Raw genomic sequence first — 19,978 nt, 5'->3', positions numbered from 1 at the left:
GCTCTCAGAGCTCTATGAACACCAGCGGTGTAGGGAATGGGGGGGGGGGGGGGGCGGGTATTGTCATAGCTACTCAACCAGTGGTACCAAGAATGGGAGCCAGCAGAGCACCCCCTGGGTGAGACCATTTACTCTCACACTCATGCCACACAAACATTATCATTTTTTACTGTGCGCCATGATGTACAAAAACAGGTTCCGAAGCACTTTCAGTCAGTAAAGAAACAGAACAAGATTCAGAAAGAACATCATAAAGCAGCAACATAGAGCAAAAGTGATCTAAACCCTGGGATTGCATTAGAATCATCAGTGTTGCTAAATAAAACTAGAGATGTCTGAGTATTAATCCAGGGCTTCTAAATCTGAAATTCCAGGTTTATTTTAATACTTGAATGATTCTAATATACAGTCAAGGTTAATTATCACTGGTACAGAAACGGCTGGAGCAAAATATTCATACTTGTTCACAAAATGTAAGCTTTGGCTGCTTTGTATTCCACATGTTTTCTAGCAATAATTAGGTCACCTGGGAGCTTATCAGAAATTCAGACTCTCAGGTCCCATTCCAGATCCCCAGACCCCTGAGCTGATTTATAAACACTTCTAAGGGCAATATCTCAATACTGACAGCACACTGAATCATCGCAGAGCTTTGGACATTGCTAGATCTGGTACTGGGGATGATTCTAACATGCAACCATGGATGAAAACACTGATGGTGGTGGAGCATGTTAAGACTGCATTCCTGAGCCCCCACTCTCAGAGATCCTGATGCAATAGATCTCACTTGGGGCTTGGAAAGCTACATTTTTAACAATTGTTATTATGAAAAGGGAAACATAAATTCAAAAGGTATTCTGAAGGAAAAACTGTCAAAATCCTGACAGCTGAGAATTAAGAAAGGAAAAGAATTAAAATTAAGAATCAAATTATTTTTTACATTCTTAAGAAGAAATATTCCTTGGATTTCATATGACTTATTCAGCCTCAGTCTCATTTGCATCAAATGTGAAATGAGGGTTTTTACTTGGTTATCTCTACTCCTAGCATTTAATAACTCTGCATAGCTACAACTGGGGACTTCCCTGGTGGCACAGTGGTAAAGAACCTGCCTTCCAATGCAGGAGACACAGGTTCAATCCTAGGTTGGGAAAATCCACTGAACAAGGAAATGTCAACCCACTCCAATATTGTTGCCTAGGAAATCCCATGGACAGAGGAGCCTGGTGGGCTAGAGTCCATGGGGTCACAAAGAGTCAGACAAAACTTAGCAACTAAACAACAACAACAGCTACAACTATTAACACTAATAAGGACTTCAGATTCTCCAAAGGGCCTCCATGATTATTTTCTGTTTTCCTTTTGGATATTTCTGCTCCCCAAACTAAAAGCCGTGGCAGGTTTGACCCTTTTAATTTGTTTTCTTGTTTCAGTAGGCAAAAAATGCACTCAATTGATTAATAGGACATTGACTCTCAAAGTGAGAAGCAGGATTATTTTAAAATTCGGTCATGACTGGAAGAAAACTATATAGCTCCTAGATAAGATCAAGAATTCACAGTGGTCTATGTAATTATACTTGTAAGGTTGACTATAGTTAATTTGAATCTCCTCCATATATTTGACACTGAGCAAAATAGTATCTTACAACAGTTAGGGGAAAATTCAGAAATTTCAATTATCATGAATAAACCTAGCTATTTATCAGTTGCAGTTCACTGAGCACTTTTAAAGATTAAGCAAAAAGACCCCAGAATTCCTTTTGAGGCAAAAAATGGTTCTTATTTTCCCATGAGGCCCAAGGTCACATGACTGGGATAAACCAAGGCTTCCAGGAAAGCCTGGGTTTCATGCCTCTGGTTTCCTTCTAGTTGGAAGCTCAAGCAGAAAAAAATGCCAATAAGCACATTTAACCAAAAGGATGTACTGGCATAAAGGAGAAAACTCCTGAGAAATAATTTAAAAATCAAGGACAAAGGTTTACTTTGAGGTGAATGAAAACAGAACACGGAATGTAAATACCACCAGCCCCAAAGAGTATAAAAATTAGACTTCTAAACAGAGAATTATACAATGTAAATTTTCACACTTTAAAAATATTTATGTATACACATACATTAAAGTGTGTTGCTTGCTCAGTTGTATTTGACTCTTTGTGACCCCATGGAGCCCACCAGGCTCCACTGTCCATGGAATTCTCTAGGCAAGAATACTGGAGTGGGTAACCATTCCCTTCTCTGGGGGATCTTCCCAACCCAGTGATTGAACCTGGGGTCTCTGGCACTGCAAGCAGATTCTTTACTGTCTGAGCCACCAGGGAAGAAGCCAAATATTAAAAATATTTATGTATATACATATATTAAAGCAGGCAATACTTAATACAACTACCCAATACATGTGTTTTTAAAGCAATAAATTCTAGCTTCCTTTTAAAATCATATCTTCACCTAACATGGACAAAAATATTTCAGAAATCAAAGAGTAAGTTACATTAGCAATTTTAATAAAGTAACTTTCTCTTGACTGAAAAAAAATGCATTTCAGTTTTTAAAGAACAAGTAGCAGGATAAAATATACACCTGAAATAATATGCTAGGTTCACTAAATGCTTCTGAGCAATCAGTGAAACTGTAAAGCTTTAGTAAATCTAACAACAAAAAAAATGTAGAAGCTGCATCTCTTCCCTAGAGAAAAAAAAAAAAAGATCCATATATACACAGTACACCCCCAGGCCCATCATATGAAGCAAGAGATTTTAACAAGTTCATTAATCAATAAGTCATTAAAGTTTTAAGGTTATAGCTATGGATTCTCAAGGCTATGTATTCTCTCCAAATTTCAAACTGCTCTTGGGTAGCATGTTTTGCTTATCTGTTAAACGATTAAGAAAACTATGACACTGATTTTTAATATTTTGCTCTGCTTTTTTTAATGACAATCCCAACCAACCAATCAAAAACAATTCAAAATTTAGTAGTTTCCAAAAAAAAAAAAAAATAGTTATGCAAAGACAAAATGGAGGCTGACAGGTTGACCATAAGGATTTAACAAACAGAGCAATTCCCTAAGTGAGCATAAGCCACCAAAGTAGAACTCTTGCTAAAAACATTATTACGTCTTGGAACATATAATTAGGTGTTGGGACTACTAAATATGTTCCCATTACAGTATCTTTGACAGTTGCCTTAGATTGTAGATCTGAAACCTACAATTTGACAGATGTATCAAACAAGTCAAGATAACTGTTGTTTAGTTGCTAAGTCATGTCTAACTCTTTGTGACCTCATGGACTGTAGCCCACAAGATGACTCTGTCCGTGGGATTTCCCAGCCAAGAATACGGGAATGGATTGCCATTTCCTTGTCCAGGGGATCTTCCTGACCCAGGAATCGAAGCTGAGACTCCTGCTTGGCAGGCAGATTCTTTACTACTGAGCCACCCGGGAAGCCCCAAGAAGCCAAGATACCTTAACTTTAATCTCCAACTTCCCTCAGTGAATTCACAAGAGATGTCAGGCCATTCACCTCTCTCGCTTTAGTTTCCTCACATATAAAACTCCAGGAGTTAATTTTTAAGTTTTAGATTTTCATGAAACTTTCAAGGAGATCAAAGATGAGAGGAGTGAGAAATCAGGTCTTTTGTTAGGGGCATTAAAATGGAGGAAGTCTTGCTCAGGCTTCAGGAGACCAGGCCTCTGACATGCTTCTGACCTCCCTGGACACTGCCCAGATTCCATACCTGCCTGCAAGCACAGTAAGTCAGAAAGCACTTTAGATAAGAAAGGGAGTAACTCTTGGAGCTCTTGAGCCCCTGGAGGTCTGGCCAACCCATCACTGTCTAACGAAATCCTATGACTCACAAGGTAAAACAGCATCAGTTCAGTTCAGTCGCTCAGTCATGTCCGACTCTTTGCGACCCCATGAATCACAGCACGCTAGGCCTCCCTGTCCATCACCAACTCCCGGAGTTCACTCAGACTCACACCCATTGAGTCAGTGATGCGATCCAGCCATCTCATCCTCTGTCGTCCCCTTTCCTCCTGCCCCCAATCCCTCCCAGCATCAGAGTCTTTTCCAATGAGTAAACTCTTCGCATGAGGTGGCCAAAGTACTGGAGTTTCAGCTTTAGCATCAGTCCTTCCAAAGAAATCCCAAGGCTGATCTCCTTCAGAATGGACTGGTTGGATCTCCTTGCAGTCCAAGGGACTCTCAAGAGTCTTCTCCAACACCACACTTCAAAAGCATCAATTCTTCGGCGCTCAGCCTTCTTCACAGTCCAACTCTCACATCCATACATGACTACTAGAAAAACCATAGCCTTGACTAGACGGACCTTAGTCGGCAAAGTAATGTCTCTGCTTTTGAATATGCTATCTAGGTTGGTCATAACTTTTCTTCCAAGGAGTAAGCGTCTTTTAATTTCATGGCTGCAATCACCATCTGCAGTGATTTTGGAGGCCCAAAAAATAAAGTCTGACACTGTTTCCACTGTTTCCCCATCTATTTCCCATGAAGAGATGGGACCGGATGCTACGATCTTCATTTTCTGAATGTTGAGCTTTAAGCCAACTTTTTCACTCTCCTCTTTCACTTTCATCAAGAGGCTTTTTAGTTCCTCTTCACTTTCTGCCATAAGGGTGGTGTCATCTGCATATCTGAGGTTTTGATATTTCTCCCGGCAATCTTGATTCCAGCTTGTGTTTCTTCCAGTCCAACATTTCTCATGATGTACTCTGCATAGAAGTTAAATAAGCAGGGAGACAATATACAGCCTTGATGTACTCCTTTTCCTATTTGGAACCAGTCTGTTGTTCCATGTCCAGTTCTAACTGTTGCTTCCTGACCTGCATACAGATTTCTCAAGAGGCAGGTCAGGTGGTCTGGTATTCCCATCTCCTTCAGAATTTTCCACAGTTGATTGTGATCCACACAGTCAAAGGCTTTGGCGTATTCAATAAAGCAGAAATAGATGTTTTTCTGGAACTCTCTTGATTTTTCCATGATCCAGCGGATGTTGGCAATTTGATCTCTGGTTCCTCTGCCTTTTCTAAATCCAGTTTGAACATCTGGAAGTTCACAGTTCACGTATTGCTAAAGCCTGGCTTGGAGAATTTTGAGCATTCCTTTACTAGCATGTGAGATGAGTGCAATTGTGCAGTAGTTTGAGCATTCTTTGGCATTGCCTTTCTTTGGGATTGGAGTGAAAACTGACCTTTTCCAGTCCTGTGGCCACTGCTGAGTTTTCCAAATTTGCTGGTATATTGAGTGCAGCACTTTCACAGCATCATCTTTCAGGATTTGAAACAGCTCAACTGGAATTCCATCACCTCCACTAGCTTTGTTCATAGTGATGCTTTCTAAGGCCCACTTGACTTCACATTCCAGGATGTCTGGCTCTAGATGAGTGATCACACCATCGTGATTATCCAGGTTGTGAAGATCTTTTTTGTATAGATCTTCTGTGTATTCTTGCCACCTCTTCTTAATATCTTCTTCTTCTGTTAGGTCCATACCATTTCTGTCCTTTACTGAGCCCATCTTTGCATGAAATGTTCCCTTGGTATCTCTAATTTTCTTGAAGAGATCTGTAGTCCTTCCCATTCTGTTGTTTTCCTCTATTTCTTTGCATTGATCGCTGAAGAAGGCTTTCTTATCTCTTCTTGCTATTCTTTGGAACTCTGCATTCAGATGCTTATATTTTTCCTTTTCTCCTTTGCTTTTCGCTTCTCTTCTTTTCACAGCTATTTGTAAGGCCTCCCCAGACAGCCATTTTGCTTTTTTGCATTTCTTTTCCATGGGGATGGTCTTGATCCCTGTCTCCTGTACAATCTCATGAACCTCATTCCATAGTTCATCAGGCACTCTATCTATCAGATCTAGGCCCTTAAATCTATTTCTCACTTCCACTGTATAATCATAAGGGATTTGATTTAGGTCATACCTGAATGGTCTAGCAGTTTTCCCTACTTTCTTCAATTTGAGTCTGAATTTGGTAATAAGGAATTCATGATCTGAGCCACAGTCAACAAAGAGCATGGTAAAAGTTAAACCAGAGCTGCATTTTTCAATGAAATCAGTTTGCAGCCTGAGATTATAAGCAGGAGCTCCCAAAGCTGCAATCTGAAGTCTCACTGGTGGAGTGGACACTGCCTGGGACCTTTTCCCAACTGGGACTCCAGATTGCTGTCATTTGGGACTTCCCAGCACTGTTCAAGTCTGGGTGTAGGTTGGCCAAATTTGGTGAGGTATACGCTGTTACTTCTTTCTATTGTTTCTATTTTTCTTTTAATGATTATAGATTTAAATTAAGTCAAATAATCTTCTATTAAAAAATTGAAACTCTTTATTTGTGAGTAACGAGTGGTTTCTTTCATTAACAAATCCTTTGAATCAAATATGAAAGTAAAATTTTGGCAAAACGGTCTTATTTTAAAAAAACAACAACAAACTTTTAACATACTAGAAAACAGTAGCACTCTGCTAGTTATGTAAGTACTTTATGATTAGTATGAAAACATGGGGAAAAGAGTCTGAGCTGTGACATTTGCAGCACAACACAAAGCAGTGGTTACTGTTAGGAAGTAACAGGAAAACACAACGCAGAGCAGTAGCTTATTAGGCAAACTGGAGTTGGTGTGAAAATAAGCATAAATCCTCATTCTTCTCAATTAAAACAATATTCTCAAATTAAAAATCTGTCAAGATGGCAAGTTTTCATAAGTTACTGGCCAAGTGATTTATAAACTTCATTTTAAGATATAGTTGGTGCTACTGTAAACTAGAAGATAAACCCTTGGTCACTGCAATGAATCACTCAGAATTTCTGTGACTGATTTTGGTGACTATGCTATTAGGTTAACATTTGCTGCTATGATTAAAATTATAAAATGCCATCCAAGAATCAACTACATGTAGTGAAAGTACTGAAAAACACACTTGATAATTTGTTACTTTGGAAAGGAAGTCAAATATGAGGAAATATGTCAGGCAAACATGAAGATAAATGAGCTCTTCAATGCACTTACGAGGGGGGTGGGGGAGACAGTAATAATGCTAAGAAAATAAAAATTAGTATTAAAGCAAAAATAAAAGTTACAATAGTTGTAGATTTATGCACTCTAAAAATTAATTCTTCTGGTTTTTAAACTTGTTCCTGCTCAAGGACTGCTTTTTATAGGATTAACCATAATGTTTATAAGTAGTGTTTAAGAGCATGAACTCTGGAGCCATACTGCTTGGGTTCAAGTCTTGACCTTTCCACACTCTAGGGGTGACCTTGGGCAAGGTATTTAACGTCTGTGTGCCGCACATCCCCCATTTGGTAACACGGGTATGACCATCAGTGCCATGGTAAGGACTGAGTTAGTAGTGAAATGAGTTTGAGATAAGTCAGTTAATCTAAAGTAGCTGGAACTGTGCCTGGTACACGGTGAACCGCACATATGCAGAAATGCTATCATCAATTTCCAAGAATTTAGTATCACCCATTTGCTGAAGACTCCCTATTTTAGGTTCCCATTCAGCCCTTTTATGTCCCTCACCTACTTGACATGTGTACTTGGACTTCTCGCAAAGGTCTCAAAGGTAACATATCCAAGATAGAATGAATGCTTGACCTTCTCCCTTAAATCTGTCCCCTCACCACATCCCTAGTCTTCACCATCTCCATGAATCTCCAGTTAATACAACAGACATATCAGATGATAAATGGCAGCCCACAGTCCATGTTGGGAAAACAATAGAAATTAAAAGAAACCTTGGCAAACTTTGTTGTCTGTGTCCACGTTTAAAAGAACGGAGGGGCAGTTATACTAGTTCCAGGGGACTACTGCCAAATAGGAATGTCAGCTCTGTGATAAGGGACATAGATACTCAGATGCTCCGTCATGCCCGACTCTTTTGGACCCCATGGACCATAGTCCACCAGGCTTCTCTGTCCAAGGAAGCCTGTGATGAGGGACAGACTGTTCCTAAAGGGAAGCAGAACATCAGATTTTAAAGCTACTGACGCTTCCTTCCACGTCATCCCACCCGATTCTGATTTGTCTGACCTGTGGCTTAGCTATCAGGATTTTTTTTAAGTTTCCAGGTGACACTAGTATACAGCCAAGATTGAGAACTAGTCTAGTCCAGGCCTCCCATTCTAATATGTGTACAAACTGAGACTCAGAAAAGCTACATGCTTAGCTCAGGCACCAACAAGTTTGAAACAGGTACAGAATCAGCAAACAGTTCTTCCAAGGCTGTTTACAAACAGCATTTTTTGAAAAAGGACAGAACAGAAAATCAGGGTGTACTGTATATTACAGGGTGAGTATAGTACATGATCTTTTAACTTTAAATATTGTGTACATACTGATCCTTAGTCTCCATTTCCCTTTTCAAATTCATTCTCCTCCCTTCTCTGCCTTGTTCCCAGCCCCAGGAGGCTGACTCTACACAATGATTCAGCTGGGCCTCCTGCCAAAGGTCAGCCAGTGAGAGGCACCAGTGGGAGATCAGAGGGTGGTCAGGAGTGTCTGGGATCCCTCCTCTTGGATGATCTTGCCCCCACTGCACAGCTTTCCCTGTGAGCTCCGGAGGGAGCCTCCTTTCCATTTCAGGTCCAGAAGTGGTAGCATCTTCCCACTGGTGACAATCCCTGGGTGCTTGAGTGTCCTTTGTGGGTTCCTTAAACCTGCTCATACTTCTGAAAACAGGCCACTTATTAAATCTGTTTCCTGCCAGGACATTGACATACACAAATAGTTTGACAGACAGACACATAAATGTACAGGGTTGGATTTTCACAACTGTGAACAGGTTTAATGGAACTTATGTTGCTTACTGAAGGTTATATCAAAAAAGTTGGAGAAACACTCCTGGTTTTTTTCTACTACACCACTGCCTCCCCTGGCTGATAAAGGGAGCTACTAGGTTGAAATTTCTAAAAATAAACATTTCAAAAACCTTCTTTATGACTGTTACCATTACCATTCTTTATGACTGTAAACAGTGCCTAAAAGAAAGACATGGTTAATAAAACGGATTTTTTTTAACAGAGCTTATACTGCTGAACAGTGGAAAGGGCCACTTTGACAAGAAGTGAGTTTCCCACCACTGCTTTGCACATGTGGACGAGATGACAGACTAGGAACGCCAAGTCATTCTCTCTTTAAAATGTGTGCTTCTATCAGGGAGAACCAAATGGTTAAAATTTCTTCCAAAACATAAATGAAGCAATTTTTGTCATAGCAAAATACTGTACTAAAAAACCACACCATGTCAGCTCAACTATCACTGATTTGTGGAGGGGAAAGAAGAGTGAAATGAGGCAGCTTTCAAAAATGTCCAAACCCTGCTCCTTTTCATAGGATCTGAAAGTACAGATCCACAGAAAGAACTAAACATCCCAGGTCCAACTATTCTCCAGAACCATCTTTCAACCATCTCTCAGAAACATAAGCTGCCCTATGGCCTCATGTAAACAGCTATCAAGGACAGAAAGTCTCTAGACCTTGGTCTGATCATCCAACCTCCATCCATCTGATGGCCGCACTGCCCAAATACATCCAAAACTGTGGGACCTTCACTGTACCTCCTCCCAATACCCGAACTGCCACACTGCCACAGTAATATAAAATTGTACTTAGGTCTGAGCATTACTAGATCTAAATACCCATCCGATATAAGATTCAAAGGAAACGCAATTAGGAGCAAAGAAAATATGCACAAAAATGGCAACAGATATTCTATGGTTTGTTTCCATAACCTCCCTGAAGGAGTGATACCATTCCATATTTTGCTACAAAGTGGTTAATGTTTACAGCAAGTAGTCCAGAAAAAAAAAAGCAATTTCATCCTGTTGTGCATGCGTGCTAAGTCACTTCAGTCCTGCCCGACTCTTTGGGACCCTATGAACTGTGGCCCACCAGGTTCCTTTGTCCATGGGATTCTCCAGGCAAGAATACTAGAGTGGGTTGCCATTTCCTCCTCCAGGAGATCTTCCAGATCCAGAGATTGAATCCCACGTCTCCAGCGGCTCCTGCATTGCAGGCAGATTCTTCACCACTGAGCCACCAGGGAAGTCCCCTTTATCCTGTCACCAGATATCAAATCAGTATTATGCATGTGCTTTTATAATAGCAACTAAAACTTATTAAATGCTTAGATACAAACTGTCTAGCCATGCTGTACCCCAGCTCCTTTGAGTTCTGCTCCTCAAGACATGCCCTGGAGTAAGCAGGGCAGGTGATAATCCTGTATCATAGAGAAGGCAACACTCACAAAGGAAATAACTTCAAACTTAAACCAAACTTAAACACCTTGAACTGGATCAGGAGCCTCTGTCTCATCCACTGTACCATGCTGCCTCCCCAAGGTGAATTTATCTAACCTGCACACTGACAAGATTTTTCATGCTCACTACTGAAAAAAGAGAAATATACTGAAAATGCTGAATTTTTTAAGCTTGAATCTATCACAGAAAAAAAAAGTACCCCAATAGTAATATCAACCTACCTGCACCCATTAAAATGTGTGTGTGATGACTGTGGCTTTTTATAATTGACTGGCTTCTAGTAATGCCTGTGATCTCAGGGGAGGCTGATATGCTATATTTCATTCCCTGATCTATACTGAACTCCAAATTCTTTGATATCACTAAGGGAATTAGAAAGGACAAAGAGTTAAATAATTCAGTAGCCGAAGTCCATTAATGACATTATATAGGAAAGGCAGAGTTACATCTTTTTACTAGCTGACTTAGAAAAATCAGGCCTATCATTCAAACTGCTATAACTTGCCTTATCAGAATGTCAATTAGGAAACAAAGGAAATCTTAAGTCGTTCCACAACACGTGAATGTTTCAACTTTATTTTCTTCAGCATATCATTACATATTATCCGTTTGGTCAACGCAGTGGATGGAGAGGAGAGCCCTCCATACCAATCATTGCTAGGTCAGCAGGGTCCCAGCCTGGGCGCCCCAAACACAAAGCGACCTGAAAAGTACTTGCGGAGGGGGATCACAAAGTGCCATCGGCGGTGTTTGCAGTCAAGACGAAAAAGGCACGCTAAAATTTAATGATAAGTTTAGCAACTTTCTAGAACAGCGGACGAGCTTTTGCTTTGAGCTCAGCAGAATCGCTTCCAACCCAAAGCAAACCATCCTCCCGGACAGGGGCCGAGATAACGGGAAGGCGGCCGGTCCGCGCCAATCAACAGCGCCTGAGTCCGGTTAGCGCAGACCTGCCAGTTCGCAGCCAGGCCGGGCAGCTGTTGATCTCGGGGCCATTTTTTTTTTTTTTTTTTTTGAAGCAGAGACAGAGAGCAAGTAGGAAGGGAGCGAGGAAGGCTGAGCCTGAGGGAGGGGGAGTGAAAGAAGAGGTAAGGACGTCCCAGGAAAAGTCGAAGAGGGTTGCAAACTGGCGGGGACCGATCGGCGGAGCTCGGCGGCGCGGAAGCTGGAGGAGAGCGGAGAGAAAGGGTAGAGGGGGCCCGCGCCTCAAAGTTGCGCGTCCCGGCGGCGCCCGCGCGCTGGGCTGCTCACCTAGCAGGAGCGTGGTCCAGGTTCGGCCGCGCCCCGAGCGCCGCAGGCCCAGCGCCCCGCGCAGCCCGGCCGCCAAGCGCCCCCCGAGGCCGCCCCCGGCGGGTGGCGCGGCGGACTCGGCTCTGGGCCCCTTCCTGCCCGCGGCGCCCTTGCGCCGAGGGGACGGGGGCGCGCGCTCGGGCCCGGGCTCCCCGGCGCCGACATCTGGCGACCCCCTCAGCGGTGACTGCGAGGCGCGGGGCGGCTGGGGCGGCTTAGGGGCCGCCTCCCGGTGCTTGTTCCGCGCCTGCAGGACCATCTTGGCATAGTCGCGCCCGCTCGCTGCGCGCGCCCGGACGGCGGCCGGGAAACGCCGGGCTGGCGGGGCGGCCCCGGCGCCGCTCACTCTCCGGCAGGCGGGCGGGCGGAGGGCGGGCCGGTCCCTCCCCACGAGAGGGGAGGCGGGGAGAGCTGCAAGGCCGGGCGGCGGCTGCCTGCTGGCGGTGCAGCCGGGAGGCGGCGCCGGACTCGAGCGCCTGCAGCCGTTGCCGCTGCTCCGGTTGTCACGGCGACCGCGGAACGCCGGGGGGCGGGGGCGGGGACACTGTGAGCGGCCGCGGCCCCGCTCCCGCCGCCCCTCCGCGCCGGACGCGCGCTCCCGGCCGGCCAACGCGCACGCGCGGACTTCCGGCGGGGGCGGGGGCGGGGGCGGGGGCGGGGGCGGGGGCGGGGGCGGGGGCGGGGGCGGGGGCGGGGGCCAACCTGGGGCCGCCCCGCGACCCGTGCCCTGCTTCGGACCCGCATGGGGCTCGGCCAGACGAGGGCACGAACCGCCTTCCGGGAGCAGCTGCCCCTCCCATTGGCAACGGCCGGGAAGAAGAAAGGGCCCTCTGGGGGAGTGGGCCGCTGGTGGAAGTTTCGGACCCGATTAAGGCTGAAAGTGGAGCCCAGGGAAGCCCCCGTGGCCCCAGCAGCTCGTAGCGGGAGCGGCCGGACGGGGTGGAGGCTGCGGGGGCGGGAAGGCGCTCGGGAATGACCACGCGGGGGCGCTGTGCGAGCGCTCTGGCGCCTCGGTGGCCCAGCCGCTGGAAGAAGAACCTAACAAAGTAGAGCCCCTGGATCACGTTACTCCACGACGTGTGGCCTCCCAGTTTAGATTGCTGCTGAAAGCAGCTCTCTCGCTAACGGATGCGACAATCAGGGCAGCCTGATTTAAAAATGGCATCAGAGTACCTCCAGGGGAGCTGATAAGGATCGAGACCCAAGTGTGTGCCTGACATTAAAACTGAAGAACCGGGGTAGGAGGTGACAAAATTTAATGGACAGAAAAGAAAAAATGATCAACAAGTGTGTTCTGTTAGTTTCAAATGCTGTAACCTTGTGGCTTGAAAGAAAGCAGAAAAACTTTACTTGCTGTTAAAACACAAAACTAGTCGAAAACCCATTTTTCTTTCCCTTAGCAAGCGGAAGGCATGACTGATGGGCGCCTAGGAAGACTAGGAAAACTAGGCAGATCCCAGTCACCCTTCTCCCGCCACCCCACCTTTGCATTCTTTGCACAAAACCCTACAGCCACGTGGATAAGTTCTTTCCTTGCAGTGTCCAGTGGACTTGTTCCAAAAAATTGTCCTTAATTTCCAGTTTTGTAACTGAAGCCACATCATTATCTCCGTTATAATTCCAGGTGCTTCACGTGGCTATGGATCCTCGCCCTTAAGTGTTTTTGTCCAGTGATTTCGTTATTTAAGGAAGTTAATATCAGCATTCATTCACTGTTATGCCTTTTTAAGGGCAATTATTTTGTAAAGGGGAAAAAATTGCCGTGCTAACTAGTAATCCCTCATATTCTGTATTTTGTGAATTTAAATTTTCACTTGTCTTTCATCGAAGCGGGGAACAACTATTTTTAGACTCTTTTAAAAAAAATTATTGAAGTGCTATTACAGAAATCTTAGATTCTGAAATAATGTGTCAGATGATCCAGTGTGCTACCCTCTGGATTCAACTGGTACCGTTTTTGCCAGAGAAAACACTTGTTGAATGAATAAGTGAGTGATTGGGGGAATGAATGCAGGGGATAACAACCAGATGAAGATGGATGATGCTGTGTTCTGCAGTGCGTCTGACAGTTACTCAGTTCCAGCTCTCCTCTCCCTTGGTCTCTTAATTTCTAGAGGGCAAAGAAACTTTACTTCTCAGCCTCATATTGTCCCACAGAGCCTGACTGTGAAAGTTTGTTAAGCTGAATTAAAAGAGGAGCACCTGTTGTTTAAGACACACGCAGTGGGTTTTGACCAGTGCTGAGTCCCTTTGCCAAGTGGAGAATCCCAGAGAAAGGCAGTCTGGTGTATTAGTCAAGACACAGGCTAATGATAGGCCCATATTTCAGCCTCTGGCCTGATATGTACCAGCCCTGTGACCTTGGCTGAGTTACCAGACCTTTTAGAGTCTCCATCTCCTCATCCCTAAAATAAAAGTAATAAAGATGTCTACCTTACAGATCTGTAAAAAAGAAATAAATACGACAGTGTATGTAAAGTGAAGTCGCTCAGTCGTGTCCGACTCTTTGCGACCCCATGGACTGTAGCCTACCGGGCTCCTCTATACATGGAATTTTCCAGGCAAGAATACTGGAGTGGGTTGCCATTTCCTTCTCCAGGGGAACTTCCCAACCCAGGGATCGAACCCGGGTCTCCCACATTGTAGGCAGATGCTTTATCGTCTTCCATCAGAGTAACTGCTCAGTAGATGTCCAAAGCAGTGGATGCTGTCTATAGAGGATGGTAAGTCCTCTGTCCTCCCAAAGCCTGAGGCTGACAGTCGAGAATGGATGTGAAGATGCAGGGGAGTAGAGTGCGGTAGAACAGGGACAGCTGTGTGATCTTCCAACCAGTCCCACCCTCTCTGGGCTACAAGTTTCTCAGCTATCTGAGCAGTTGCTCCTCCCCTTGAAGTTCCCTGCTTCCCACATGTTCTTTACAAATAAGGACCGTCTTTACAAATAAGGACCATCTGGTGGATCGTTAAGCTTGTATAAAATGGTAAGCAACTCCTCTTACTTCTTTCTCCCCTCCCCCAAGAAAGAAGGCTGCTTCACACAGAGAGGGTGGTAGAGCAGAAAATGGAATAGTCATGAAGGTTATGTGCCAGATTTCACTTTGTTGAAATGCACAAGAGCAGACAGCGCAGTGTGTTCATATTCATATCTTTAGGCTAAGGACTGCCACATAGTGGTGAATGCTGGGGAGATGCAGAGAACTGAAGGCTGCACTTAAAAAAAAGTGTGTTGTGTGCAGATGATCCTATGAATTAATTCAAGATTATAATGAATATAGATTAAGTATTACAATTACTGACCAACTTTAATGCCCTTTTCCCCAGGAGTTCCAGATGTACCGGGAAAGTACTTCCTTATGTGACCTTATAGAAATACTGGATCAAAACAGACAAATTCTGAGGAGAGAAACCCCACAGCGCAGGACTTCCCGGTGGTCTAGTAGCAAGGGGGGCCTGGGTTCAATCCCTGGTCAGGAAACTAGATCCCTCTTCCTGCAACTAACACCTGATGCAGCCAAATGAATAAATAAATACGTTTTTGTTTTTGTTTTTTAAGAAAAAGAAACCCCACAGAACAACCACACGTGAATTCCTCATCTGGTCACCAAGGTATAAGCCCAGTCCTTTTCTTACTAAAAGCTACATTTTGGACATTTGAAATAAAAACTTTTAATCAAAAAAGTAATTTTGTAAAAAATGTTGGGGATGGAGAAATAAGAGATTAAAAGAAGGAAATGAGCATAGAAATAATAGACAAGTAAATGCCCCCAAATAAAGTTTAGCAATATTATAGAGACCAGGGAAATACTGTTAAATGAACCACAAAAAGTAAAATTTGGCCAAGGAAGGCTGCTGGGAACCAATTTTCTTATTTGTTTCCACTGGCATTTTCAAAGCCCTATTAAAAGCCCTATCCAAATTTCCCCCTTTTCCTCTCACTCCCTCTCCTACCCGCAGAGTGAGAGCAAAGGAAGAATCTTGATCGGGCATCTACTTCTCATTTCCTTAGAGTAAGTCACTTGATCTCCTTTTGCAGAAGTGTCTGGGGCTCAAGTTCTAGATTCTGACAGCTGTGTCCCCCAGTGGTTGCTCGTATAGAGGAACCTGTGTAACCAAGGCACACTTTACAGAAGCCTAAAACGGGTGCAACAAAGTACATCTGTATAACATTCAACTTTCTACAAAGCTCCAACATTAACTTGTCACTGTGTTATAATGTATTCCTTTAGGCTCTGGTGAGAACAAATGTAAATTGCTACTTTATTGCTTTTCAGATTCTATCTTCTGTCTTTCTGGTAGCTGACCTTGTAATTTTAACTGTTCATACTCCAATGAGTGTTCCTGGGAAACTCAGAAAGTTCATTATTAGTCCTAGTTCCAGTGCATCATCCCTCTTACACTGTTGGTGGGCATGCAAACTAGCACAGCCACTATGGAGAACAGTGTGGAGATTCCTTAAAAAACTGGAAATAGAACAGCCTTAGGACCCGCACCCCACTCAGTACTCTTGCCTGGAAAATCCCATGGATGGAGGAACCTGGTGGGCTGCAGTCCATGGGGTCGCTAAGAGTCGGACACGACTGAATGACTTCACTTTCACTTTTCACTTTCATGCATTGGAGAAGGAAAGGGCAACCCACTCTAGTGTTCTTGCCTGGAGAATCCCAGGGACGGGGGAGCCTGGTGGGCTGCCATCTATGGGATCGCATGGAGTCGGACACGACTGAAGCAACTTAGCAGCAGCAGCAGCAGCAGCATGACCCAGCAATCCCACCGCTGGGCATACACACCGAGGAAACCAGAATTGAAAGAGACACATGTACCCCAATATTCATCGCAGCACTGTTTGTAATAGCCAGGACATGAAGCAACCTAGATGTCCATCAGCAGATGAACGGATAAGAAAGCTGTGGTTCATATACACAATGGAGTATTACTCAGCCATTAAAAAGAATACATTTGAATCAGTTCTAATGAGGTGGATGAAACTGGAGCCTATTATACAGAGTGAAATAAGCCAGAAAGAAAAACACCAATACAGTGTACTAACGCATATATATGGAATTTAGAAAGATGGTAACGATAATCCTGTATGCGAGACAGCAAAAGAGACACAGATGTATAGAATAGTCTTTTGGACTCTATGGGAGAGGAAGAGGGTGGGATGATTTGAGAGAATGGCACTGAAACATGTATAATATTATATATGAAATGAATCGCCAGTCCAGGTTCAATGCAGGATACAGGCTGTTTGGGGCTGGTACACTGGGATGACCCAGAGGGATGTACAGGGAGGGAGGAGGGAGGGAAGTTCAGGATGGGGAACACGTGTATATCTGTGGCAGATTCATGTTGATGTATAGCAAAACCAATACAATATTGTAAAGTGATTGACCTCCAATTAAAATAAATAAATTTATATAAAAAATAAAGTAAAAAAAGAAAGAAACACTCCATTACAGAGGGGCATGTCTCCCTAAAATGCAGTTCTATTACTGAGGGCTTACTATGTCCTTGGTGTCTTAGTGGATTTTAGAGACATTAAAAATTCAGATAAACTCTTCATCCCCAAAAGGCTTGCAGTTTAGATGGAGAGGCAGGGTAAGCCAGGAGCACATTTGATTATGCAGGAGAATGTGTGATTTAGAGCCTAAGTACTGAAAGAGTTACAAAGAGGAGAGACCACGTCTGACACGATTTAGGAGTTTTCAGGGAGCAGATGAACCTTGTCTAGGCATTATTGGAACAATAGAGCTTGCTTAAACAGAAGGAAGCTTGGAAAACACATTATAGACAGGGAACAGCATGTTTCTGAAACCCTTGTGTGCCTGGCCCATAGTAAGTGCTAATAGGAACATCTTAAATCCTTTTCAGAATGAGGAAGGAAAGAAGCAACTAATTTAAGGAATAAATAGATTAAAAAGACTGGAGCATGAAATGCTTAGAGTGCTCACACATGGATTCTGGGTCCCAGAGCCCCCAGATCTCTCTGCAACTGAGCAGACTACTTGCTAAAGGATGCTGAGCATTCCTGCCCCCGTCTACCCTCCACTCCACCACCCCAGTGCCCCACAAACACACCCAGGTGGACTTAGAAACACTGGAAGCCAATGAATTCCACCATTCGCCTCTAATTTGGGCAGAGACTTGCTAGTATCCAACACGACTTTGCTGACTCATAGCCTGAGCCTCATGCTCACCTGCCTCCGGATGCAGATAAGGTGGGGGATGGGTTCACCTGGACACTGAATGGTCAGTGCTTGAGCCCATTCTCCAGGATAAGCAACTGAATATATCACACAACTTATCTGCTCCTTGCTAAACTGTTTCCTTGACCCCACCTATCTTGTGCTCCCTGAGGCCGACAATCCATCCCTCACACACTCAGCTCATCTCAGTAGTCTCAAAACCTTGGCTCTTTTTAGAGGTCCTTTCTCCTATGACAGGTTCATTCCCTCATTAAGGCCACCCCCTCCTTTCCTTGGATCTCCTTTCTACCTCCGGAAAGCTCCTCCGGGGCCCTTGCTGTCTTTGCCTTTCATCATTGCTTTTCTCTTCAGGCAGCGCCATTTACTCTAGTCCTGGCCCCCAGGCCTCTTAATTCCTACCATTGCTACAACTAACTTGAGCACCTTTCTAACACTGAGCCTCTCAGCTCCTTGATATTCTCGCCTCTGGTGACCTGCATTCCTACTCTATGTGACCCCCCACTCTTATAGTCCTACCCTGCTCTTTGTCATCATCCCAATCTGGCTTTACTCCTGCAGTTAAAATCCAAGCAACCCACCTTAAAGTGCCTCTAAGTCTCCTTGTTATTCCACCCCAGTCCATCACTGCAACTCCCTCTGTCAAGATCCCCACCCACGCCCCCTGCATGGTCCTTCCATCTCACTCACCTGGCAAAATCCCACTGTCTGACTTCAGATCCCATGCTACTGAGGAATGCTGGAGAAATCCCACAGCCTGGAAGGCAGGAACTCCTATGAATTCTTAGTTTCCACTGGCAACTGGCCCTGAGTGCTGCCCGGAAGTCGTCCAACATGCCCCTGGTCCCATTCTCCATAGCAGATACAGCAAATGTTCGCTGTTCAATGTATAATGTATAATTCCTGCTCCCCAGATTCATGGGTTAAAACCAAATCCCCAGTGCGATGGCATTTGGAGCTGGGGGGATGTAATTAGAACCTGAAAGCAGAGCCCTCAGGAAAGAGATTCGTGCCTATGAAAGAGACTTGGAATTCCTTCTCCCCCTTCCATCATGTGAGGATACAGTGAAAAGAGGGCCGTCTTTGAATGGGGAAGGAGGCCCTCACCAGACACTGAATTTCCCAGCACCTTGATCTTAGACTTCCCAGCCTTATCTCTCTCCATTCCCCAGTCCCCTCTGCCCTCTGTCCCCCTGAACTTCTTCACATGCTGTTCTCTTAAACTGTCACACTTCTGTTCTGCCCAGCCCCTGGCAGTTCTAGCTAACTGAAATCCTCAACCCCTCACTTAGAAATCATCTTCTGCAGGAACTCTCCTCTCCTTTCTCCCCTCACATCCTGAGCCATACATCTAGTAACCTAAACTTTCCCTTGTCATATCACTTACCACTGTCAATTTGCCTGTTTATTTGTCTGACGTCTCTGTTAGACTGTAATTTTCTTGAGGGAAAGCTCTGTATTAGGTCAGGTTCCCCAAGAATCTCTAAGATAAAAATTTGTATGCAGGTGGTTCCAGAGTCGGGGGAGGTACTTTCAAGAACAAAGCTTTTAAGGGAGTCAAGAAAGTAGAGTTAGACAAAGAGAAATCGAACTGCAGACCAAATGCAGCAGAAGCCTCGATCAATCCAACAGGGAGCCCTGGAGCTAGGGTGGCCCTTCACAATCATTCTGAATTGTGGCAAGGGTCCCAAGTCTGTGACACCACGCCAATTGGCTATTGGAGGTGGCCTCTTGCAAGGAGTGAGAGAGACGTGGGCAGGCAGCTCCATAGAATGTGTACGGCTAAAAGCCAGTCCCCAAAGGGGTTCAATGGTGAGCTGTTAGCGACCTACACCCCTGGCATTAACTCGGGGGAAGTCTGGGTAGCCTACCGTAGGCCCCTCTGCTCTGTGCTATCTCAAGGCCTGACACTCCAGAGGTGCCCATTCTCTTTGTACATAAATCATCAAATGTATGATTAAATGAATTAATTAAAATAGCAGAAAACAAGGTTAGTAGATTAAATATATTAAGATTTGGAGCCTTACAGAAGGAAGGACATTTTCTATTCGAAAACAATGAACTCTAGTGCTCAAAAGATTAATGGGTTGTAAATAAGATTTGAAAAAAAAGCAAGCAGATATGCTCTGAGGATATGAATTTGTGGCATGTGGATGGTGGGGATGGCTGAGATGATAGCAGTAATGTCTCTGCTTTTTAATATGCTG

At 44.4% G+C, this 19,978-nt stretch overlaps 1 protein-coding gene across 2 annotated transcripts in view; it reads right to left on the bottom strand.

Annotated features, from left to right (window-relative positions):
- Positions 1–12,183, bottom strand: part of DPY19L1 (dpy-19 like C-mannosyltransferase 1) — a 95,822-nt gene extending 83,639 nt beyond the window's left edge. For both annotated transcript variants that reach the window (XM_069586701.1, XM_069586702.1), the window contains exon 1: positions 11,530–12,183. In XM_069586701.1, the coding sequence (XP_069442802.1) occupies positions 11,530–11,827 (298 nt within the window). In that variant the 5' untranslated portion in view covers positions 11,828–12,183. The remainder of the gene's footprint in view (positions 1–11,529) is intronic.
- Positions 12,184–19,978: the final 7,795 nt, after the last annotated feature.

The sequence above is a fragment of the Ovis canadensis genome, chromosome 4 (genome assembly GCF_042477335.2).
Source record: "Ovis canadensis isolate MfBH-ARS-UI-01 breed Bighorn chromosome 4, ARS-UI_OviCan_v2, whole genome shotgun sequence".
NCBI lineage: Eukaryota > Metazoa > Chordata > Mammalia > Artiodactyla > Bovidae > Ovis > Ovis canadensis.
This window is presented reverse-complemented; position numbering and strand designations above follow the sequence as displayed.